General features: G+C 33.8%; 4 protein-coding genes across 5 annotated transcripts; 1 reads left to right on the top strand and 3 right to left on the bottom strand.

Moving 5' to 3' along the window:
• Positions 1–424: 424 nt before the first annotated feature.
• LOC142524098 (uncharacterized) lies at positions 425–4,697 on the bottom strand. The gene is made up of 7 exons (XM_075627837.1): positions 4,352–4,697; positions 3,836–4,138; positions 3,047–3,255; positions 2,912–2,960; positions 2,728–2,817; positions 2,574–2,636; positions 425–2,372 (listed from the first exon to the last, which is right to left on the bottom strand). Exons 1-7 carry the CDS (start codon positions 4,523–4,525, stop codon positions 738–740), a joined length of 2,523 nt encoding a protein of 840 aa, XP_075483952.1. The 5' UTR covers positions 4,526–4,697; the 3' UTR covers positions 425–737.
• A 7,626-nt stretch (positions 4,698–12,323) lies between these two features.
• On the bottom strand, positions 12,324–13,337 carry LOC142537243 (short-chain dehydrogenase reductase 3b-like). Its single transcript, XM_075642794.1, has 2 exons — positions 13,260–13,337; positions 12,324–13,180 (listed from the first exon to the last, which is right to left on the bottom strand). Exons 1-2 carry the CDS (start codon positions 13,271–13,273, stop codon positions 12,406–12,408), a joined length of 789 nt encoding a protein of 262 aa, XP_075498909.1. The 5' UTR covers positions 13,274–13,337; the 3' UTR covers positions 12,324–12,405.
• A 1,301-nt stretch (positions 13,338–14,638) lies between these two features.
• On the top strand, positions 14,639–17,304 carry LOC142524087 (uncharacterized). 2 transcript variants are annotated; one of them, XR_012814826.1, is made up of 8 exons: positions 14,639–14,922; positions 15,003–15,102; positions 15,252–15,347; positions 15,450–15,502; positions 15,691–15,837; positions 16,068–16,116; positions 16,478–16,525; positions 17,019–17,037. XR_012814826.1 is itself a non-coding variant. In XM_075627824.1 (7 exons), the coding sequence occupies exons 1-7, from the start codon at positions 14,705–14,707 to the stop codon at positions 17,106–17,108; spliced, it is 654 nt and encodes a 217-aa protein (XP_075483939.1). In that variant the 5' UTR covers positions 14,639–14,704; the 3' UTR covers positions 17,109–17,304. The 2 variants fall into 2 exon arrangements, 1 of the variants encoding a protein (XP_075483939.1); XM_075627824.1 differs by lacking the exon at positions 15,691–15,837 and having other exon boundaries at positions 17,019–17,304.
• Positions 17,305–17,856: 552 nt separating this feature from the next.
• LOC142524077 (boron transporter 1-like) lies at positions 17,857–21,814 on the bottom strand. The gene is made up of 12 exons (XM_075627813.1): positions 21,441–21,814; positions 21,286–21,368; positions 20,863–21,055; positions 20,645–20,783; positions 20,402–20,567; positions 20,131–20,297; positions 19,866–20,039; positions 19,672–19,767; positions 19,230–19,367; positions 18,825–19,144; positions 18,457–18,724; positions 17,857–18,377 (listed from the first exon to the last, which is right to left on the bottom strand). The coding sequence occupies exons 1-12, from the start codon at positions 21,542–21,544 to the stop codon at positions 18,144–18,146; spliced, it is 2,082 nt and encodes a 693-aa protein (XP_075483928.1). The 5' UTR covers positions 21,545–21,814; the 3' UTR covers positions 17,857–18,143.
• Between the last annotated feature and the right edge of the window lie 3,899 nt (positions 21,815–25,713).

Genomic DNA, 25,713 nt, shown 5'->3' with positions numbered 1-25,713 from the left:
ATCTACGGAGTCATTACAAGATTTTGATAAGAAGCTCTGAAAACAATTAAAAAGTTTAGTAAAATTATTTATAAATTTGAATAAAAATAAGTAACATGTAATTAACACTATTTACTATTTTTACATGATCATATTACTTATAATTATAGCATAGATATTTAACATCATTATATATATATTTAGGATTTATTTTTCATAATATATGTAATATTAAATGAAATAATACCCGCGAGTACATAATTTGTGCACCCTCACGACAAAATGAACTAATTATTTCAAAATTATATACATAATTACACACACATAAATTAATTTTGTTTAAAATAATATCATCATATATATTATTAGGTATGAGGACTGATTTTTATAATTTACATAATATAAAATCAAATATTCCAAGAGATTTTTAAAAAATAAGTGAATGGTGTATAATAAAAAATAATTTGTTCAACATAAAACATGAGTTCAAGCGGGAACGCCTACATGATAGTAATAATTAAAAAGCTAATTGATCGCCTTTCTTTTTTAGCATGCGAACGCAGCACAGCACTCAAGTTTCACAATACCTCTTCACAATTTGCTTCAACCAAAAACTTTCAAATAAATGAACCCTTTGCCACATCGACACTAGAGCAAAAGCTACCCTTCCCCATCAGCATGTATATACATATATACTTCTGTAACACCCAAGTAACACAAAATAAGAAGGGAGTACAGCTTGCAGCAAAGTCAAAATATCATTTTTTAGGTTCTCTGGAGGTCATCAAAAGCTTCTGGCCTCCACCATTCCGCCACACACCACGAGCAGGCAGACTTTCCATATTTGGTCCGCTTGAGGTGGCAGAATCCTTTATATTTGGAGAAGGATCTGGATCATGATTACCACTTTTAAGATCCAAGAGTGCTTCAACAGAGCCATCACCAAGGCGGACTCTGTGGAACTTGGAAGTTTTCTTCTTTTGCTTACCTTTTCCATCACCAGTACCTGACTTCTGATTAGATTCAACCAAAGAAGAGGAGTCATTTTTCGATTTCAAGGACTCACCAGGTCCACTTGATTCTAACCGTGAATCATCAACCACAGCCTTTGATTTGCCTCGGTCATATCGATACCCATCCTTCGATAACACAGGCACCGCTTCGTCCGAAGCTCTGTAGTTTGACTGTAATTCGTTTACAGTACTTATAATCTTATCAGCTAAACTGTTTTTAGCAACACTATTTCCAGAATCTACAGATTTACCTTTCCCTTTCTTAGAGTCCTTGCTATTTTTTAAACGGGTGCCATTGTTCCTACCATTCTCTATTGGAGCACTCTCTACCAGATTAACATGATAGGCTTCAATCAGCGCTTTCTGCTTCTGAACATTAGGAAGAAGACTAGCTAACTCAGGAACAAGATCAGACAAACCAAACTGCACGACATTCGCTAGATACGTCTCAGCATCCATTGAACCTTGACGATATTCACCAGATATCACTTTAAAGCTAATGAATTTTTCTTCATTAAACCCCAAAGCTGAACGAATTTTCTCCACCAGCGATTTGTTTGCTGTTTGAACATCTTTTACCTTGTCCAAAGTTTGGTCGCTTGAAGGTATGCCTGTCTGTGCTACAGCAACTTGAGGAAAATCACCAGATGACAAATCCAGAGAGCCACGCTCAGAAAGATTAGAGGCCGACAAAGAGTGACGGATACGACTTGTGCTTCCGAACATCCTCGATGGAATCAAAGAAGCAGTCGACGATGAATCAGTAACCAATGATGGACGAGACTGAGCTGAAACTGAACGTCCAGGTGAGGCATGCCCAGGTTTTATCACAGGTTTACTCAGTCCAGGACTAGATGCTGATCCAGAAGCACGGTCAATTGAGGGCCAATCATGAACACTGTTGATTTCAGGCTGAGTAAAAGTACGACTCCTTCCTGGCCAAGAGGGAGCGGAAGCTGAAGATGAGGCATTTCCTTTGCGGTTACTTTGATGACGGAGAAGTGCTGCCATAGTTCTTTTAGGCTGAACATCAGAATGGGAGTTCTGTTGACTACTTCCAGGATTCACAGTGAGAGGAGGAAAGGAAACTTCTCCAAGTGCTGCACCAGTTGAATTATGAGATAAAGCTTGAAGATATCTTGAATTTGGCTCAGAAACCGTGGTTAAAGACTCCAAAGCTGGAACAAGCGTCTCAACTTCAGCACTTTCTCCATGATCAGTAGCAGTCCGAGTACTAAATGGTGCTGTATTAACTGTTTCGAGACTTGCTTGGATGGCCAAAGAAAGTTGATTATCAGAAAAATCTCGTTGAAATGTACGTCCTCTTCCGCGATGATGACCTTGTTCACTACTTTGTTGATACCGAAAACTGGTGGGAATCTATAGACAATAAAACATTAGAGCACATAAAATGTACTCCTGTAAACATATAATAAGAATCCAAATGGAATAAATTGCCTTTACAATCAAAAGCAAGTCTCTCCAAAATAGACAGCAGATGGGAAAGAAATAACCAAATGACAAATTGAAGTGAAGACACACTTTTGACTAATTTTTATATGGTTTCGAGGAGATACGTGCCTGAAGAGCAGCACTGCGCTTCGAACGAGACATAATCCCTCCATGCTCCAAAGTATTGTGCCTCTGCAATACAACACAAAACAAAGTAAGAATGAAGCAGTTATATTCCATATAAAGCACAAGTTCACGCACAGCATATGCCCAACAAGCTGACCTTCAGTTCAGCTTCAGATTGGAAGACAACAAACTTTTTGCCAAGACAATCCTCATCCTCACATAGAAAATGATCACGACGAAAGTGGATCTGGGAATTTTGGACATTCTAAATAATTAACAAAAATAAAAAAAAATTAAATGGACTATAGATACTAGTACTAGCAGCACATTGATGCTCTAACCTCCAAATCATCATAATTTTTGTAGTACTCGTACTGTCCTGGATGCTGCCTGCACATGTCCGTTCATAAAATTTACCGTTCAAATATTGGAGAACAAATTCTCCAGATAATCACAACTAAAACTACATAGACTACCTTTGGCATATATGACAAATATAATGTTCCGTAGACATGTGTGTATAGAGCTCGTTATCCCCGTAAAATGGTGTTCCGCAAAATTCACACCGAGGATGCCCCATGAAACCTCCCCTTTCGCTTTCGGTTCCATCCACCTCAGAGTCACCTGTGTTTGTGTGTTGAGTTAGTTGAGATCTCGTATATAACTTTTGTTCGCAAATGAAAACCTGGGAATCAAAATAAAGCTTTGTCAGTTCTTGCCACCATAATATGTTATCAATTTCCCATCGAGAACGCAATCAGCAATCATTACTGCAATAAGTCGAAGTACGAGGGCAGATGATTTATTAAGTTTTTATGATCTATCATGAAATCATTCACTAAGGTGTCCTCGCATTTTCTGTGTACAATTTGCACATAAAGCAGCAAAATACATCTCAGAAAGAAGCTAACCAACAGATTGACGGGCTAATTAACCAACAGATTCAAGCGCTAATTTGCCAATTCATAGCATTCCTATTTAACTTATAATTTTTCTCATTTCAAAATCTTTCGCAGGTATGAGGGTACAACTAATTAACATAAATATCAATCAGCAGACATCCCATATTATATTTATTTCATCCAATCCAAACACAATCCTTATTTTGTACTTATACCCGAACCTTAGTGAGAAACTGTGAACAAATCAAATTCATAACCATCATAAATATCAGCACTTAACATATGATATGCTTGTCGACAAGAAACATTGAACTAAAAAAGAGCTAGATATACGTACAAAATCTCTAGGAAAACAAACTTCACCTTTCTTCCTTCCAAGCACAGGCTGCACATCATCAACCTATGTTTATGAAATAAATGACCCTTTAGCTGCTCAATGTTTCTAAACTCTGCTCTTCTCCTGGATCCATCATCAGGATGGTCCTCCGTTTTATCACACACTCCACATGAAAGTCTGCACATGGCCTTGATCATCTTGTAATGATCCAAATCATCAAAAAATGACTGTGTATCTTCGTGATACCAATAGTTTTCTACTCTGCCTTCTTTTACTTTGGAGGGAAACAATGAAAAATCACCGATCGTATTCGTGTAAACTCCCAACGCCTAACAGCAGATGAGCAACACCAGAAAAAAAAACGAACAAACAAAACCTTTTAGTTCAATACAGAGGTAGAGAGAAAAATAGGGTGAAGGGAAACGATCAAAATCAATTTGCAACCAATTTGAATTCATTGAGCAGAATACGATGCCTCAAAAAACCCGACACAATCAAGCCAAATAACTCAATCTTAAACAAAAAAAGGCCATCTCAAAAACCTTGGTTACATAGACGACGTTGGACTCAGTCTTGCAAATACAGCAGCGTCGATCGTCGCAGATAAACCTTAGGCGAGCCACGCAAGTGGAACAGACATCCTTGTGACCACAAGCACCGTAAGCCACCCAATCCAAGCTCTCCGCACACACCGCGCAGCTATCGTCCATCGCCATCGGTTGGAATCGGATGAAAATCAAAGAGTAAACCTCAGTATCCTATAGAAATCGACTCCTATAAATAATCTGGAGTGAGAACGGCAAATTTCGTTTACGATCGTTGGTATTGTTCTAGGGTTTGTGCAAGAGAAAAAAAGATGTGATGCATCCCCCAACTTTATACCACACCAGGTATCCTCTTCGCCCACGTTGTCTTCGGTAATTATTTTTTATATTTTATTTTTTCGATTTTCTAAGGCACCCTTCTTTGTTAAAATATATTTCCTCAAAAAAAAATTACAATATATGTATATAATATATTTCCTCAAAAAAAATTACAATATATATATATATACAAAATATATTTCCTCATATATATATTTGATACCATATTATATAATCACATATTTTTTTTACAAAAATAAAATATTATAAACTTATTATATATGTTTAAAGTCGAGAGCTTTATAGGAACTATCTAGTTTTTTTTATCATTCAAAAATATTATTCTTCTCAAAATTACAAAATTTTTATTTATTTAATAAAAAAGCATAAAAACCTATTTTAGTAAATGTGTATTTCATATATATTTAATATATCTTAACTAATAAAATATTTTTTTATCTTTATCTATATTTTTATGTTATAGATGAATAAAACCCTTTATGAAATATATATATATAGCATATTAATCCTTTTTTTTCACTATAAAGTCATCGAACAATAATATACGACTTATTTTGACTTCAAGAATTAGATTTGATCTAAATTATTAAATTCAATATAAAAATATATTTTACGTACTTCTGTAATTATACCACGGCATTGCTAGTAATATATGTAACTTCTCTGCTGAAACCTTGCCATGTGAACACCACCAATTTCAGATTGTTCTTTTCTTCCCTGCTTTCTCTGTTCTTCTATACTGAGTACAACTTCTTGCATACATTTTTTGAAAAATTAATGGAAAAAGTAATCTACTTCGAAAATCTGGAGTAAATTCGACCTAACGAATGGGCGCACGAACATTATTGAGAGAGCAGCATGTTTTGCTCTCACCAGCAATGCATATAATCCATAGCGGAGAACATGAGCCAAACAAACTGAAAAATTGATTATGCTTTATTAGATGATGTGCAGAGCTTATGTTTCATATGAGGGTACAGAACAGAGTAGGACGAAATTCAATCACATAGGCATACACAGAGTCGACACTTCGAAGAAATGTTGAATTAGCTTCGGATCGAGTATTAACTTCAGCTATTTAATAATTTGTATGTATCACTTTCTTCCGATTTGAAGTCTTATAAGCACTTCAACTCTTTGTAGATGATATATCGCTGTTATTATGGGTTGTATGCTTGAGATTTTAATCACTGGTATTTATATGCCTCGTATCATCAATGAATAAGATCGAGGAGTTTGAGAGTAAGCAAGGAGAGGCTCATGCACGTCTGAATTTTCTAAAGTCGAGACGACATGTGCATAGTTTTTTAAAAGATGCAGGCTATGGCTACCGCCATTGTTGTCACAACTTATTTCCTTTTTGTTTATATTCGGTAAGGGTCACATTAATGTTTGTTTACATTAAATATTCCTCCGTTATCTCACTTGACTCATATTAATCTCATTTACCATGGGTGAAAACAAAATATATGAATCATGACAATATGTCATTTAAAAGTGATTATTATATTCCAGGTATCACAGAGTACTGTGTAACTCAATGAATAAATCATATGTTTATTCGATGTCTAACTTTATTGATATTTTCTCAAGATATCTGAATATGAAAAATATCATAATTGAATGAGTTTCATAAATAAAAACCAATTGTATATACCATAAAATCATTATAAAACCAAGTCCAACATTAATTATCATATGATCCTTAAACATCTTAATTTGCATGACTTTAGTTCAAAAAGATCATCACTTCAGTGGTAACGTGTTCAATACCATTTTATGTTGCTTAACATGTTATCCAGTGGTTTAAAATATTTTATTTTGTTTTACTTAATTCGACTCGCTTTAGTCAACAAATACTACAACTGAATTATCGTAATATAATCTTAATGACATAGACATAAAATTCATAACTCTAAGCCCACAATAAAACTCCTTAAAATGTACCTTACAATAGTGCTTCAAAATAAATGTCAAATTTAGACGATTATTGTCAATTCACTTTCCAAATTGTCAATTCGTCTCTACATAAATATGTAATCTTTATTACCTTGAAAGTTGTTAAACATTCTGTAGCTTTTTAGCGGTTAAACATTTAGATTATTCATATAATTTCATAATAATTTTGATCTCACTAACCTTCCGATATACATAATAGCTCGTAGTGTTCTCAACAAAAGTTAATGAATAGATATTATTGTGAAATCCTAAATATCACTAATGCGAGACTTGTTTCAATAATATGTACAATTTAGGTGTTTGTGATTGTATGGACATTATCATACTATTCAAGTTAACCCCTAATCCAGTAGAAATATTGATCTTTATGAAATTATAAGAGACACTTTTAAATTTCTATCATTTTTCATAAAGATCATTACATTAATCTATGATTTTATTAATGACAGATGATTCATCTTTCCTAATAGTAGTGTTCATCAAGCATGTATGAAGAATAATCTTCCATTTCAACCCCTTATAATTATAATATTGAATCTCAAAAATTAATATCAGAGTAATTAACAGAATAGTACGCCGCAAAGCAATGAGTAAATGTTAATATTATCAAATGAAACCAAAAATTATATATCATGTTTTACTCATATAAATCATATTATATATATGAACCACTAACATAGAAATTCTCAATGAGCTAAATTTTTAATAGAGTTAGATTAATAAAATAATGATATAATATTGAATTATATTACATTCTTAATCGTTGTGGGTAAAATTAGAAAATAATTCAATATTTTATCATATATATTAAATTTTTCGTATCTTTGTGGGTAAAATTAGAAAATAATTCAATATTTTATCATATATATTATATTTAACATAACGAAATTTTTCGTGGGATAAATTTCACTATTCAAATATAATTAATTACAATTTGATCCTCATAATTTATGTATAATTTTAATAAACTATTAATTTTAAGTAACTCAAAGATAGTGTGGCTACTATTCAATTAATTAAAAAAATCTGAATCATTAGGATATAAATTATTTACGCATAAAATATTTATTCTTCATAATTATTGATATCAAAGTATTACAAAAATGATAAATAATTTTATGTAATTTATGTCTGTTACAACTAAATGCGATTCAAAATTAATGTATAATTTTAATTCAACTAAAGCTATTGTTAATATTCTTTAATAAATTAAAATTATACAAATTTCGAAGGTATTAAATCACAAATTTTTAAATATTTATGTTCTTAATAAACGTTCTTCATGTATCATCAACTCATTTAATGTATAATTTTGCATAATTAAGAATGATGTGACTAAACCTTAACTAGAGTATTTAAAATTACATGGTTCATTAGACATAAATTTTAGTTTTACTTAATGAATATTCTTCATGTGATCCTCAACCCACTTAGTGTATAATTTTGCATAATTAAATGTGATGTGACTAAACTTTAATTATTTAAAATTAAACAATTCACTTGATATAAATTTTGGTTTTAGTTAATAAATGTTTTTGATGTGATCATCAACTCACTTAATGTATAATTTTATATAATTAAGGGTGTTGTGATTAAATATTAATTATTTAAAATTATATGGTTCACCAAACAAAATTTTGGCTTTACTTAATACTTTGTATAATAATTATTTAATAACACAATTAACACTTTCGAAAAGTGCTCTCACGAAAGATTGGTAAGGCTAAAACCTTTTTAAAAACCGAACTTCTTAGACTGAGCAACACTCATAGGAAGACTAGTGTGCTCTGAGAACTAGCATCATCATCTATCTGTGAAGAACCCATCAGATAATATTTTTTTTTAATGTCACTTTATAATTATTATTCAACTTATTTATTCACATTTACGTGACTCTTAATAAGTCATTTTTTGAAAATATTTTTTTATTCACATTTTTACTTAATATGTTTATTTAAAATTACAAACAGCTTAATATAATTTAATAAGTAAATGATATGAATTTCCAGATGAAAAATTATTTTTCAATATATTTTCCATTAAAAAAAATTTCAATAATAAATAGAGGGATGAAGCATAATATTAAATTTGTATATTGATCAAACAAATATTCATAATATTCGACAAAATATCTAGCATACAAAAATAAATTCTAAACATGCGGTAAAAATTAAATTGAAATATAAAATATAATTTCAAGTCAAAATTATTAACTTGAAAATTATTTCTAAATTAATATATATATATATATCAGATATATATTCAAATTTAAATTAAATAAATCAAGAGACCAGTTTCATGAAACATGCCACCGATAATTAAATTACAACGTGGGTCTTGTCTTACATTAATTTATTGACAACTTTTTTCAATAAACTAATAAACTTTGAAAAAGGTTTAAAAAATGAGAGACAACTTTCATATGCTCCAATCAATACATTTTTTAAAAAAATGCTATTGATCAATTGACCGACAAACCAATCAATGCCATTAAATGACAATTTTCCCTCTCTTTTGTATTCCAATCATCATTCTTAAACCATTCAAAGTCTTTGTACAGAACTTTGAGATATTCTAGTCTAGTCACAAAGAAATCTACGAATATGGAACAAGCTGACCAGATAAATTATGTTCATAATATTTCCAATTGATTCAACTTGCTGCTCCTGACATGCAACTTGGTTGTGATGAACTTATAGGTTGGTAAAACCACCAACATGATTCTCCCTAGCCGTGATTGTTTCATACTTGAAGTCATCCGATCCAATCCTTCTCGAGATATTTATCAGTCTCCCCACTGTAGGTTCTTGAGTCAATCCGACATCCCCGGCCAGAGACAATTGTAGCAAGCTACACATAACAAGTTAGTGATTAGAAATGTCCACAGCCAAGAATAAATAGCAAGGAATAGAATGCTTCCGGCACAGATTACAGAGACAGGAGACAATTAAATAAGGAGTGTGCAAGAATGCTTATATACCGTTAAGTAGACCATCACCGACGCGAAAGTGCATCTGGAAAGAGAAGCAAGTATCCGAAAAACCAGATCGTATATACTTTATAGAGATTGATCACAAAACATTGGGAAAGCTTAGAAAAAGATGGACTATGGGCCATGAACATGTTATATATATGATGACAAATGACAATACTAAAATGAACTTAATTAGTATGATATACAACCTACAAGTATATTAGAGTTGAATTTATTTTTTCGTCATTGATGAAAATAGACAAGCATGATGTTGCCACTACGTATAATGATTTTCAGATAACATCGAACCCATTATATATGCCTTTAATTAATATGTTTAAATATAAATTCAAAATATAGGGATTATGGTCCAAAATCACACCTAACATAATATCGGATATCCTGATCTACCGCATATTCGTCTTGATTTCTTGATGTTCTAATGTGCCTTCCTTATATTTCTGAATATGATTTCCATCCATTATGCTTACCCAATTCAAACAATCATAACTTGGGAAAAAACCGATACAAATAAAACACTTTATATCACAAATCTTAAACCATCATGCGTACGTTTCCTCTTGGTGACTGGATGAGTAGGCAAAATCAAGAAATGAGATAGTAAAGAAGCGTACTGGGTGTGGAAAAGAAGACGGAGAATCCAAAGGTGGCCACAGTTTGGACAAGCAAGAAAGCCATAGCAGCAAAGGCGAAAGCACGGTAGAAGAGAAGGATTCGAGGATGGAGGTTGGTCCATCATGGGGCCCACAAATGGCAGGCTTGAGCGGATGAATACCCCTATTCCGGAGGTCGGAGGAGGAAGTTGGCCGCCATGGTTGCCGTCAGGATTAAGATGAGGGCACATGCACACCAATACTTGCCACTGCAACCAATACTCCAAATCCAGGAGACTTGGATTTTTGAGCTGGCTATAACCGAACCCTCCATTTTTCTCCACTTTCTTTTAATTGCAGATGATGAGAATTTGTTGGTTCTCAGTGTTAATTGGATATTACTCTGGATATGTTGGATGTCTTGATTTACGATCAAAAGTAGCAACTTGAATCTCGAACCAACCGCAGCAACAATAAGATCAAGTCGAGGCAAGGAGGATCCTTTCTCCGCAAGACGAAATTGTCCGTATCAAAGTGCTATACGTTGCAGGCAATCACCCCCAAGATACAACGACTTCAAGTCGAGAGTTTGCAGTACTACAAATTTCGATCACAGCGAACACCAAATATGTAGAGCTTTCAAGTATATTTTCGAAAATGATGCAGCAATATGAGAAGAGGAGATGAAGCAAAAAAATTCAGCAACTTTGGACAATGGTTGGAGGGATTATTTATAGATGATCATTGGTTGCGTTAAGGAGACACGTTTCTCCAGATCGGATGCTTCAAAGAGACACCATTCTAGTCAAGGGATATATTGGTTGGGCAAAAAATTGATGCCATCATAGCCAAGGGACGCGCATGCTTTCAGAAACAGCGCCGCACGCAACATTCTGTCTACGTGCGCTGCGCCCACAGTAGGGCGCGCGCGCCCGCGCGCCTTGTTCTGGCCGAATTCCAGGGACAGGCGCGCATCTGCGCGGGATGTGGCGCCCCTGCGCGCATACCTCTGCCCAAGCACATCAATTTGCGACTGAAAAATTTATTCTCCAAATAAATTTGATCCAAAAAGATTAATACTTGTCAAAGACCGCACCACACCGACCCGAGACGAGTGCGTGTTTCACTGAGACGCAGTCTATTAGCGTCTTCCCCCTTCTAAAAACTTCTGGTACCCCTTGGGGCCCAAACCTCTATTCAAACTTGGAGTTTATAAGGGAGACATCATTTGGCTATTTTCTCCATGTGGGACAATTCTCACTCCCTTTTCTATTCAACAACTCTTCATTATTCATTTATCCAACACTCAGTTGGAATCAAATTTTTGCGATATTACATGCCAAAAGATATTAATATTTATGTGACATAACGAAAAAATGGACATTGTAACGTGGAGATGCAATTGGATTCAACGTTGAGTTTCCGATGACAGACGTCACATGAAAACACACCACATCTCACGCGGAAGGTGATTTAAGTATTGCAAGCTTGACACCATTGCATATTTCACATGCAAAAATTCAACTCCTCAGGACTTGACTTTGTCGGAAACTTCACATGAAAACAATCAATACTCACGAGGAGGGTGCTTGAAGTATTTTTTGCTTAGAGTTAGAATTTACACAAGATGATAAAGCGAAAAGTTGCATATAGAAAAGTTGCGCAAATTTTGTAACTAGGGTTTTATATAGTCGAGAGTAGCTGAATAATTTGATATAGTTTTTTTTATATATATAAACAAGATGTTTTTTTCCAAAATAAAAAATTATATAACTTGTTTTACATCTATGAATAATTCTTTTTAAGCAAACAGGATAAAGTATATATGGATTCGAGTTTCAATTTTCCGATGCTCGGCATGCTAAGCAATTGCAATTAGAAAGGTTGGTGCCTTGAATACACACACCAATAGAAAAGCATCCGATCCCATTAGGAGATTATTAAAACAATAATAGCTTCAAGTAACGTTAACATATATTAATCTTCTTCCTTATTTAATTATTTAGAAATGTCGTTGAGTCAGTTCGAACATATTCTTGTTTTCTTCTGCACCTTTGATGATATCTTCTAATGCTTAGATTAATTAGTATAAATAACTGTGTATTTGGGTTTAAGATAGATATGAAACAAATATGAATTGATTTCATCACTTTCTATTTTCCTTACTAAAAAGAAGTATAACTGTGGCTGACTACCGAAAACCCACCGTCGACCGCCAAATTTTGTCCGCTAACATAAGCCGACTCGTCGGAAGCTAGAAACAATGCCGCCTCCGCTACGTGCTTAGCCTTCAAAACAATCCCCTTCAAGTTGGCCGTCTTGCAGCTGTTTGCCTCCACTTCCGCCGGTTCCAGGCCGTATGCGTTGCATGTCAGCGGCGTCGCCACCCCGTAGGGAGATATACAATTGACCCTAATCCCATATGCACCGAGCTCTCTGCAAGCACCCTTAACCAGACCCACCACAGCCTGTTTCGATGCCGAGTAAACATGCGGGCCGGCGCCCCCGAGACAGGCAGCAACGCTGGCTGTGCAAATGATAGATCCCTTGATCTTTCTATCCACCATGGCACGGGCCGCGTGCTTGATAGTGGAGGCCATGCCACGTACATTCGTAGCCATGACATTATCCAATCCTTGAATATCAAGGTCGAGTATGCTCGTTACGGGTCCCAGAATTCCGGCATTACTGAACATGACATCGAGACCGTGATATGTTTCAAGGGCGTAGCTGACGGTGTCGGCCACTTGTTTTTCATCACGTACGTCGCAGTGATGGTAACTCACTTTATCCGAGTTGATCGAAGAAACAAGCCGGTTCCCTAATTCATCTTGTATGTCAGCAACCACAACCGCCGCCCCTTGCTCAGCAAATAACCGCACCGCTGCCTCACCGATGCCGCTCGCACCGCCCGTGATCACAGCCACTTTACCCTCCAACCTATATAAATCATAATCAATTTCAAAATAATTAAAAAAGGGGCCGATGAATCTTGATCAGATTAAGACAAAGTTCTCACCTTAGCTTTGACATAGTGCAGCAAGATTTGTGAATGTAGCTGGCAAGATTAGATGAATGGCATTGTATATTAAATATACACAGACCACTTTAATAGAGTAGCTCGGCGCAGATCCACTTATACGCCGTGATAAAAGGTCCTTAAATACAGAATATATATAATTATATATATATATATATATAATTATTTTAATTTAAAATTTAATTTAAATATAGATTGGTTGAATATAAAACACTGTATCTATCTATACATTTTTGTTTTTTTTTTGTTTTTTTTTAAATTTCAACACACGTTTTTTTTTTAATTTCAACCATTCAAATATCAATCTAATCCCTCCATAATTTGTCAAATTTCACTTTAATCCATCGATAATGATAAAAAAGATTATACACACACATCGTGTGCGCATAGTAACTAATATTAATTATACTTAACCATGATCATCTAGGGACCAAGCAGAAATTTAAGAAGAATTAAATTATAAATAAACTAATAAAAGTATATTTTCTTTTGCAAAAAAATATATTCCATGATATAGAAGCCCTGGTCAATATATCCAACCTAGATTTCAGATATTGACGTGTCTGCCACCATTCATTATTTTTGTGATTGATGCATCTAAGGACGGAAATTTGTAGCACATGACCAATGCCATTCAACAGTAAACTATATATTAAGCTGTTGATTCTATTGTTTTTAAATTAAAATAAAATTGTTTTTTTTTTAATATAACTTTTTTAATTTCGGATTTTGAGGTTTTGGCGTATTAATTTTTAATTTTGACTATTTTTTGTATAATTGTTGATGTGAATTTTAAAATTATTGAATAATTAGATCAGAACAGTTGGAAATTAAAATTTATTGTATCAAAATCAAAATCCATAAATTTAATTGACAAAAACCTAAAATTATACAAATTAATGGACGAAAAGAATAGTTTTTCCATAACAAAAAACATACATTTATTTTTAACAATTGTAGAAAAGTTTTTGGTTTATTGATGAACTACTTGATGTCTGAATATGAGATAGAGTATATAAACGACCAATTTATCAAGATGAAGGCGTTAGGTGACACTTCTGTTTTGAAAATATATTTCGATTTCTCCTTTTTTTTAAATAATATAAAAATAAAAAATAATTCAAACTTATATTTCAAAATGTAATATTTTCGGATTGTAATTCTTTTGTCAATGTTTTGAAAGTGCATTATTTTTATATTTTTATTTTTATTTTTTAAAAAAGCCCAAATTTCTCTCAACTTGATTTATTTGTCTATTTTATTATTTATTAATTCTAAATGGAAAACAAAAATAAATGAGACTCCTTTTATTAATATTAATATTAATATTAATATTAATTTGTTTCTAGATAGAAAAAATTTGGTCGTCTGTCGTCTTCCACCTTGCGCCATTGATTGTTTCTCTTCTACTTGTGCTGTAACAAATGTCTGTAGGAGCAGCATCGACCACCGTCGTCTCCTTGATCAACCACTCTAAATACAACCTATATAGCTCGGCGCTCCCGCCCTCCTCCTTATCCTCCTCCACCACCGCTGGCCTCCTCCGCCGCCGCCTCACCACTAATCATGTACCCAGAAGGACATATTACTTCAGATCCCCAGGCCGCCATTTCTCTACCGTCATGGAATGGCAGGATTCCACGTAATCTGATTTCATTCTTCTTAACATCAAATTCATTTGCTTTCTTCTCTGTTCTGTCACATTTGCTGATTCCATTGCAGGGTGAAGATGGTTATCGATGTGCCCATTTCGGTTGCTTATAAATGTTACTCTGACCGCGAAGCCATTTCTCAGTGGATGCCCTTCATTTCATCTGTAAAGGTCGGCGACCCATGATTTTCTCTTCGATTCTACGCACCTTTTCGCTCTGAACATAGATTTTTTTCTTGAACCATCTTAGATTTTCAAGTATACTGAATAGTACCCTCATTTGCCTTTGTAAGAAATTTGATATCTCACGCTGTTTGTAGATTCTGGATGATAAACCTGATCTATCACGATGGTCACTGAAGTATGAAGCATTTGGTCAAGATATAGAATACTCTTGGCTGGCTCGAAATTTGCAGGTAACTGCTAAAGTGAATATTTAGATTTATTGCACGATATATTTTAATGTCCTCATTGCAAGTTAATTACCCATCAAATTTTGGTGGTGTTGACAAATGCAGCCTATACCAAATCAGAAAATCCACTGGAGGTCACTGGAGGGTCTTCCTAATAGGTAACAGATATTTTACGAGAAACAAATCATGTATGAAAAATGAAGCATGCTGAACTTCGGATTTGTCTCAAGATTGTGTTTTTTCTCCAAAACAGTAAATAATTCAAGCATATGAACGTTACTATCAAATGCCAGAGCCGGGATTTATTAACCGATTTGTAATGCTTTTGAAATTCACTACATTTCAGTTTGCGGGTAAGTCATGGAGTTTGGGATAGGGATTCAGTTTCTGATCTTGAGAAATCTGTTAATTGAAGTTCCCTATACTTCCTACAACTCTCTGCGACAGAGAACTTTTTTTACAGCAAATGTATAGTAAGCTGGATTTGTACTAGGTACTACTTATCAGTGTCTTATGTGAATTTTGAAGAGGAACAATATACTTGTGATCATGCCGTTCATTTTTATTCAATGCTTTCTTTTTTATTATTTCGATAAAGATGGCAAAATATTTAGAAAAGGAATTATAAATGACATACCTTCAAATGGAGCTATCGGAAACTTTGAGTTTGCTTTGTTAATCTTGATATTCCGAGACAATAAGTTTAGCATACAAATGTTGCAGGGGAGCTGTGAGGTTTTTTCCTAAAGGTGCTGATTCATGTGTGGTAGAAGTAAGTATTAACTTCATCTTTCCTGCTGTAATTTGTTTGCTTTATGTGACATATGCTTCTCAATCGTGTGCTGATTGCATCTTTTTACTTTGTAAGTGCAGAATTTTTAATTCATATGCAATGAGATAGTATCTTGATCATCCATAAAATATTTACAGCATGTTAATGTTTAGAAAGTAAGTGAAAAATTCATATTTGTAGAGCCGGATTTAAATTTAACATATCTGTTCATGACAATGGTATGCATGAAAACAAATGATCACATTTAGACTTCTTATTTCTTTTTGCAGAACAAAAATGAGATAAAATTGATTTTTGAATTTCTGAATCTGTTCTTACAGTAGATTTTTTCGTATTTCAGCTTACTGTTTCATATGAAGTTCCTCAACTACTGACCCCAGTGGCATCTGTAAGTATCACCTTTTAGCAAAAAACATTTGTTGAAACCGTGTGTCCCTAAAGTTTGAGTTAATCGGAATTGTCGCAATCAACAGTTTTATACTTTTACTTGCCCACGCACCTACTCGGCATTTATACATAAGGCGTATACATGAAAGTTGATAAGACATTAGGAACAAAGACCAATCAACACCAACTTCATAAAACAAGGATTATGCTCTCCAGGGGTTTAGAACCTTTGATCTCCTGACCCTAATTTTATATTGAAATAATTTTCCATATACTTGTTAATTGTGAAACCTCTACGAGCTTGAGCTTTTGAGACAAGCAATTAAAAAAAAACAATCGAATTTGCAAATGACTAAATAGAAGACATGGCAGGATTGTGACGATATTATCATCTGACAATGGACTGAATTTTTACCGCTGCTGGTGGAAATTCAAATTTGTTTAAAATTTCACATGAAACCGTACTTTAGCCAATACTAATTCTGGTTATTTAGGCCCTGCAACCTTTTCTGGAGAGCTTGCTGTTACGTGGTTTGGAAAGGTTTGCAAAGTTCGCTAAAAGCTACCAGCAGAAAGTGTCCTGAGAGATTGATGATTGATTGAGTGTTTTTTTGCCTTACATACATTTATGCAAAATGGATTGGAGACAATGTTAGACATATCTGTAAGTTGTGAAGACAATGAAAGTAAGCTTTTTTTAATATTGGTAAATTAAATTTCATTCATAAAATAAATATACGAATACATTGAGCATATTTACGGAATATATGAATATGGTCAGCTGTATCATCCACAAAGGAGCTATGGGGATATGGGTGTTGAAACGATTAGAAACATTTGTTGGTTTGTAAGTGCGCTCAACTGCTGTCTAATTTGATGCAAAGAGCACCAAATGACTTAAACTGGAGAATCTTAAGGCATGGAATGAGCCTAATTTTTATGTAGAAGCCTCTTTTTGTAAAAGCTTTTGAGCTCATTATAGATGTTATGATTAAGTCTTATATTTTGAACGTGCTGCCACATCTAAACCGAAAGGTCAGGGAAAATATTTTCGAAATTCGGTATCCGAAGTATACATGTCCAACTTTGTTGAGCATTAGACAATGAGGACTATCCAAGGCCATTGGAATGAAATATGTGGCTGACCTCCCGAAGTTCATATCAATTGGAATCACTAATACCAAACATCTAGTTTATGAGACATAGTACAATCAATAATTTTAACTCTCGACTAAAGCTGGCAATCTGAATAGCCCTAATGCCGATGGTTAAGCTAGAACTGAAGGATCATCACAACAAAACTAGGAGTTTCCATGCACATTGATCATGAAATAATCGGGCAAAGGCAAATGCATCACTTCTCAAAGAAAAAAGTTGTTCTTTGCTAACAGAAGCAGACAATTATGATACATCTGGAGAAGATCTCCCGGTGTAGTCCTATGATAATTAACTGGTGATGGAGTTCCAAGTGCAAGATTTTCACTGAAGGAGGAAAAATCATTAGAGACAAAGAAAACACAAGTCACCACTAGTTTTTCGTTTTTTTTTTTTTTGAAAAAAAAAATTACATATTGCATGTATATATATGCATATGGTGGGCACTGATGAATTGTTCTAAACTATTTTGGAGTTGAGTTGCGAGGACTAATCCCCAAGTTAGATCGAGAACTATATGCTGCTTTCTCGGTTGACCAGCGTGGGCTCTGAATCGCTAGTTTAGGCCCTTTTCCAGGTGTTGCTGATGAGCTCGTCACTTTTGGACTGAAAATATGCCTTACCTCACCTCGACTTCTTGTGATAATTCCATCCAATATCTCCTCACCTTCAGCAAATGAAACTCTACCTTCTCCCTCCTGCATTCATTGCAATTTTCATCTATAAACAAACTTAACATCAGAGTTTTATTGTTGGAAAACTAACAGAAAGTGTTACCGGTGGAAGGTTGAATGGTACAGCCGGTGCCTCTTCATATTCTGCAGCATCTAAATCTTGAAGATGTGCACCTTTGAAAAACTTTGGTAGCATGTATTGTCTTACTGGAACGAGAAGCATAATAAGAAGAGGGAATAGGACTCCGGCAATTGGAACCCATGTAATACCAAAACAAAGAAGCAAATATGTTGTCTGGAATATGGTAAATGTTGCGATTGTCTTGAAAGGTACAGTTTCCACAAAGGTGGCATGGTAGTCTTCCAAAACTCTGCCAAAACACACATACACAAAAATATATATATATTTTCAGTGGATGTGAGAACGCTTTGGCTCTAGAAAAGGAAGTAATAAAATGTTTGATGGGTTACTTGTATCTTCTGCTTGGTGCAGTGAAAAGCAGTAATATCCTTTCCCAGAACTGGTTACCAGGTAAGCTTTCGATGGCCATGAAAGCAAAATATCCCCAGAGAACAGAGGTTGGGATCATTCTCAATGCTGGCATGGCAGCAACGCATCCTCCCACCAAAATGGCTTGAAACAAGTTGCTCACACGCTGTTCTTTCACCTCGACAGGCAGTAACTCGTCAATCTCCTTTTGGACATCAAAAACTGTTTCATCCACTGGAGCGTCAAAGCTTCCCATGCTCGACGCTAACTGAACGGTTGATTCTTTCAACTCCTTTAGACCCTGTTCAACAATTTTCTTAATTGTTCTTGTACCTGGAGTGCAAGAGCTAGGATTTATCTAAACAAGTTGATAAATAGTTACATACTCTGTGTGATGACTCCTGGTAGATGAGAGGAGTCTGTATTTGTTGATAAGCTTCTTGCATGTTCCCATACAACTGTCCCAAGCTCGAGTTTGTTTTCATACTTTGACGCGCCGTAGCAACAAGCCGATTCCTGAGCAACTGCGTTAGTTCAAGAGCAAAACTTCAGTATTAGGACTTTATAGATACATGGTAATTGTTGAAACCGTTTATCCCAAAAGTTCGAGTGCATGGAGGTGGCACAATAAATAGTTTTATTTGTTACAGACCCCTGCACGTGTAAGCTGGAGCCAGGAAATATATATCCAAAATTAATATCCAAGGCACGCCCGTGTAAGTTGGTAGTTATTAGATAACAAAGCCCGCCAAAACCCAACTTAGTAAAATATACAAACTACAAAGTATTTGCCAAGGATTTCACAATCAAAACAAAAGACTCTTTCACCTGGTGTTTAAGAGTCGCCAGAGCTTTTGTATGCATTGGGGACTGTGGGATTACACCATTTGATGGTGGGATTCCAAGGAGGCCGCACACTAATGTCTGCCAACAACAACAAATATTGGCATCTTATATAGTTCAAGACACAAATAGAGCTGTAGAAGTATGCAAGATATCAAATGAGTCGCGCATATAGCTACCAGAAATCCAAGAAGCAGTAAATCGTAGTGGAAAGAAGACGGTTTCCGCAAATTGAACTCTTTCTGCTGAGCCAACTGAGACGCTACACTGTGGTCAAAATAGTATAATACTGCGATCATTGTTGCAGGTATGAAGGCTCCAAGTATGTAGAGAATGGGCACGTTCAGCATATCCTGTTAAATTTGATAGCAAATTATCATATGTTCCACAACGAGAACGAAACCAGTCTACCACGAAAAATTTGTGAATAAGCAAGGTGCATACCTTCATCACTGTCCAGTTCCCATAGGCCCCTGGTGACCATGGATTTGGGCTCATGAGACGACGTGGAATCCCTTTCGGTACAGTTGAAGCAGGTATGTAGGATACTGTTGTCCACGCCAGCACCATCAATGGCACCCCGTAATCTGCGATAAGGCTCCGAAGCCAACCTACATGGAAATAATAAACAATTTTATGTATGATACAATTACGATAGAAATAAAAAAATATTTCCTTTCTTTATGTTAAAAAAAGATCTATTCCTCATCCTCACCTGACCCATATAGCCATGACCTTGCTTTCCGGCTTCTTAATGCAGTCAGTAGCAGACCAAATGACAGAACCAACGCGAACATGCCATTCGCAAACCTCCAGGAGGGTATATATTCTGTGAGCCCGGCATCTTCTCTTTTTGGTATGCGGAACTCCTCCACCAGCCCCTTCACACAAATCATCACAAAGTCAACTCAACGTTTTTGTTTGAGATGGATGATTCCTTACAAATTACTTTTCTTACTTTCAGGGCTTGCTGCATGAAAAGCATGGCAATAAGCATTCCGAACAGTTCTCCGGCCACACGGGTGAACCTGTTGATAATGGAGCATGCTCCTAAAATAGCCAGCAAAAACAACAAAGCTGCTGTCCAAACACAAACCCTGAAAAAGTTTTGGTGTTACATATTGAAGTCCGAACAAGGACACAAACATCAAAGGAAACCAAATCAAGCTAACCAACCATCCAGTCCATGCAAGAAAGAGTTCACGACCCAAATCCTGTCTTTGCTTGGCAAAGTCGAACATGAAGGTGTACATTAAGACAGTAGGCTCAGCAACTCCTAAAATGAGCAACGGTTGCCCTCCAATAATGGAGTGTATAATTCCACAAAATGCAGTGGACGCTAAAGTCTGAACCGCCGTTAAAATCCCATCTGCAATTCATTGGAATAAAGTTAACGACACATGAAACTATATATAAATTACACTAGCTAGTTACCTGAGACTAAAGTCCAATAAGATCTCAAGGGTGTCAGCACATTTACCCTTCATTTTATGTGTAGCAATTTCTTGTGTACCTCGATCGGCCTAAGCGCATTACATTAGACGACACACACACACGCGCACACATATACATAAAGAAAACGAAAACACATTCTGGTACCTGTATTCCTCTCAAGTTGTTCGCCAAAGGAAATCACTGGTATGGCCGAAGCAAAAAATATATAGGTAGTAGGAGCCAGCACCCTGAAACAATATATATAGCAATGTATCACACAAAAAATGTATAGGAAATCAAATGGACGAGTAGATATGAACCTTAAGCCAGCCTTGAATCCACCAATCCAATCTTGCTTGTAACAGAGCAGCCTCCCTTGAACATCATTCTTAATCCCGCGAAACGGCACAAACGTCTCTTCCATGCTGATTGCTACGACAGGTAGTCGAGATTTTGCTTGCCTATCCAACTAGCTTCTGCCGCATTGCCCCTGAATGAAGTTAGATTACCAGTGAAGTGAGCAGAAACGCAGGTGTAATGTAGTAAGCATTGAAACATGCGAGGATTATTATATAGAGATATCAGCTAGTGGTTGTCCATTGTAGAGAGAGAGGAGAACAAGCGAAGTATGCGGGTCAAAAGGGATCAAAAGGGATATTTAGAATGCGCCACATAGTATTCAACAGCAAAAGACAGTTCAACCCAAGCTGGCGGGGCTGTGATTTGCAGCATTTCGTTCATGGCCAGTCATTCTTGTTACGAAATTCCCTATCTATTAGTCAATGATTTTAATTAATTATTTATATATGCATATTAATTAATGTCATTGTGTCTACGTTTATTTTTATAACTTTATTCTTTTTGTCATGTAAAGAGAGCATAAGCAACTGAGATTTCGAGGGAAGAAATGCTTAAAATCGGAAAAGAAAGAAGTAAAAACGAGTGAGTTTGGAGTCCTATTAATAATTTGAGTAGGTCTCTTATTAGATGATCTCACGAATCTTTATATATGGGACAGATCAATCCTACCGATATTCACAATAAAAAGTAATACTCTTAGCATAAAAAAATAATATTTTTTCTTAGATGACTCAAATAAGAGATCCGTCTCACAAAATACGACTCGTGAGACCGTATCACACAAGTTTTTGCCTAATAATTTAATGTAATTTTTAGTTGAATTTATTAGAGTTGGATTTTATTAGTTCGTTGTTAAATTTTTAGTGCTTCACCCTGTTTTTTATCAAGTTTTTTAGCTTCACATATTATATTAGTGTCCCTTTACACGACTTGCATGTTTATACAATTGTAAAATTATCTTAACACGATAATTTTTATTATTTTCGAATTGATTATTTTTCTTTAAATATAGATAAAGCTATGATTAATTTTTTTAAATATATATATATATTCTAGGAATATAATTTAATACAAGTATATTGAATTTTTATATGAAACGTGATTATTTTAGGGTAATTCTTTTCATTCAATGTTAATGTTGGAGTTCTTATTTTGTTACATTTGTTTTTTGAAAAAAATAATAATATTACATGGAACAAATTAAATATCCTGGAAAAGAAAATTCGTTACGATTTTGAAGACCAAAGATATAACTTAAAATATACTGGTATCGATCTTTATAATATAATATAAATAAATTGAATTTTTTTGATGGACGATAATTGTCGGTGGATATTCAAATTAATCAATTACTAATAAACCAAAAGAAGCTATTTCAACTAGCTAAGACATGCATGATCATGCATGTTGCTCCTTAAAGCATAAGCTAAATTTTCACTTATTATATAATTGAATCGATTTGGATTTAACTTATTTTAAAAAGAAAATTTTATTACATTGAGTGCAAACATATTTAAATGTAAAAATTTAAAATGGAAATTATTTCAATTATATGATTAACTGTAATATATGAGACAACATTCTATATTGACAATGGAAATTTGGGATGTGAGATTAAACAACAAAAACAAAGTGTTTATGGTTATCGAAAATGAAACTTTTAATAAATTATATTATTAGTTATTTTGAAGCTCAAGATTTTAATATATAATTGATTTATTGATGAATCATAATCTGATAATTTCAATATCTGCTGGTATATATGAGTGACAAGAAATTTGATTTTGTTTAAAAAAATCTAACATCCGAGTCTTTCGAATATTTATTTCAAAACGATACGAAGTTAATTGATTTTAAATAAAGTATTTTCTGGGAACAAACATCGTGTATCATTGATATCAGAATTGTTTTTTAGATTTTCCAATGATAAAATATTTTAGGGAGTCATGTATTACTTTCTCCTTAAATGTTAAATCGTGGCCTTTTCAAGTTAAAGCAAAAAATTAAAAAAAAAATAAAATAATAATAAAAATAAAAATAATAAACAACGGCATATACTCGACCTTATTATATATTATTATTATAAATAAATAAGTTCACTATTTTGTATAGCCAATCCCTACTCTTTGATGTGACAATTGGCATAGGCCTATAAAAAAGGTTGACTAATAATTTTGTCGTGTCCAAAATTTGTTATAACATAAGATTAGAATAATGCGCTGTTGTTTGCTCTTTATGACGAAATATATATTATTTAGTATGATTTTAACGTAGATTCTCAAATTATTTTTTTCCATATATTAGCCAAAATAATAATTCAATCTGTTTATATTTGCCTAATCCACAAAATTTACGGCTCGCATTGCGACCAAACAAATTCTCCCAACTTAATTCATTTAGGTCTCATGTGAGTAGGTCTCACGAATCTTTATCTGTGAGATGGGTCAATCCTATTAATATTCACAATAAAAACTAATAATATTAGCATAAAAAGTAATACTTTTTCATGGATGACCCAAATAAGATATCTGTATCACAAAATACGACCCGTGAGACCGTCTCACATAAATTTTTTTCTTAGGTAAGAATGGTTTTTTTAATCCCAAAAAACCATCTTTCTTTTTTTTTTAGCCCCCTATTTCATTATTTTCCATAAATAATCAACTTTATGTAAAAAAAAAATCTAAAAAACCTATTGAAAACAAGAAAATTTTATGTTTTAATTTAAATTAATTTTTTTTTAAAAAAAGTAATTATAAAAATAATCGATTGGATATGAACGCAATGTTTGTATACAAAAGTATACAGTAAACGTGAAAGAATTTCCTGACTAAACTACCTACATTGTTCACGTAAGTGATATTTGAATCCAAAAATTGTTTATACTATCCAAACTAGCTCCCACGTTTTGGTAAAAACTTGTGTGAGATGATCTCACATATCATATTTTGTGAAACTGATATCTTATTTGGGTCAATTACGAAAAAATATTACTTTTTATGCTAAGAGTATTATTTTTTATTGTGAACATCGGTAGGGTTGACCCATCTCACAGATAAATATTCGTGAGGCCATCTCACAAAAGACCTACTCTCACTTTTTCATGATGCATATCAAAGAGAACTTATAAGTAAAATTTTAAAAAATAATAGCATTGCCTTAGATGCGCACACATATATAAAAACCCCTGTAGAACTGACTCACATGTAAATTGTGTGAAATGGATCTCAGATCCGAGTCATGAAAATGTTATTTTTATCTCTAAATATTATTTTTCTCTACTAAAATATTATTTTTTGTTAGTTATGTTTTGAAAAAATATTGTGTAGTATATGTTAATTTGAATGAAAATATTACTTTTCAAGTCAAATGTTTATTGGGTAATATATTGATTTGAGTGAAAAATATTACTTTTTATGTCAAATTATTACTTTTCACTGCAGATATAAACTACGTCGACCCGTCTCATGAATATAGATCAGTACACATGATACAAACTTTATATATATATAGACACACAAAACATTAATTATTGCATTTGTAAATGGTAAGTATTCATGCATCAATATCATATTACCAAAAGAACGGCGGAAAATCATTCAACTTTTGTTCAATTATGTAAAACATCATAAAGGAAACATCTTTCTAAGTTTGCAAAATTGTAATAACATTAATAAGATAAAAGTTCATTGACAAAATATATTATCATGATCACGAACAACAACATTATTGTTGTTTTTCTTCTTATTATTATTAAAATATTATTATTATTATTATTAATCAATTCCAAAGATATAAAGTTCTTGACAAGCGAATCTGTTTTGATTCAAAAGTAAGCATAATCGTATTTTTAAATTCTTCACTCATATTTCTAATTCACATACACACATACATGTGTGTGTTTTTGTGTGTGGGGTAAACAGTCAGTCAAACGAATGACATTGATAAGCACTTAATAAATGATTCATGAGATCCGTCGACTTTGTACATATCTTCGCTTTCTAGGTTGTCATGAGGTATGACCTTAGTAAATTATTACTACAAATAATCAATTATTATCATTACTAGGATCCATTCATTTTTTTTTAATGGAGGGTATCATTTTTATATCTTTTTTTCTCCTTTTTTTTTTTTTGACAATAGCCAGCCACTTAACTAAATAATCATTTTTTTGTTTTTTTAATTTAACTAAAAAAACATTTAAAAAATTGCGAGTTATCTTTTTTAATCTTT

This window comes from Primulina tabacum, chromosome 2 (genome assembly GCF_025594145.1).
Source record: "Primulina tabacum isolate GXHZ01 chromosome 2, ASM2559414v2, whole genome shotgun sequence".
Classification (NCBI taxonomy): domain Eukaryota; kingdom Viridiplantae; phylum Streptophyta; class Magnoliopsida; order Lamiales; family Gesneriaceae; genus Primulina; species Primulina tabacum.
Note: the sequence above shows the minus strand (reverse complement) of the source record. Positions and strands in the feature narration are given on the sequence as shown.

What these genes read in the sequence shown, in the direction of transcription:
- LOC142524098 (XM_075627837.1), bottom strand. Translation starts at nt 4,525, where the DNA reads ATGGCGATGGACGATAGCTGCGCGGTGTGTGCGGAGAGCTTGGATTGG. An exon ending in ACGTCGTCTATGTAACCAAG is followed by an intron (nt 4,139 to 4,351) that starts GTTTTTGAGATG and finishes ATCTGCTGTTAG; the next exon opens with GCGTTGGGAGTTTACACGAA. An exon ending in AAAATTATGATGATTTGGAG is followed by an intron (nt 2,818 to 2,911) that starts GTTAGAGCATCA and finishes CAAAATTCCCAG; the next exon opens with ATCCACTTTCGTCGTGATCA.
- LOC142524087 (XM_075627824.1), top strand. Translation starts at nt 14,705, where the DNA reads ATGTCTGTAGGAGCAGCATCGACCACCGTCGTCTCCTTGATCAACCAC. An exon ending in CCTTCATTTCATCTGTAAAG is followed by an intron (nt 15,103 to 15,251) that starts GTCGGCGACCCA and finishes CGCTGTTTGTAG; the next exon opens with ATTCTGGATGATAAACCTGA. An exon ending in CTGATTCATGTGTGGTAGAA is followed by an intron (nt 16,117 to 16,477) that starts GTAAGTATTAAC and finishes TTCGTATTTCAG; the next exon opens with CTTACTGTTTCATATGAAGT.
- LOC142524077 (XM_075627813.1), bottom strand. Translation starts at nt 21,544, where the DNA reads ATGGAAGAGACGTTTGTGCCGTTTCGCGGGATTAAGAATGATGTTCAA. An exon ending in ACAACTTGAGAGGAATACAG is followed by an intron (nt 21,056 to 21,285) that starts GTACCAGAATGT and finishes AATGAATTGCAG; the next exon opens with ATGGGATTTTAACGGCGGTT. An exon ending in TGGCGACTCTTAAACACCAG is followed by an intron (nt 19,368 to 19,671) that starts GTGAAAGAGTCT and finishes GAACTAACGCAG; the next exon opens with TTGCTCAGGAATCGGCTTGT.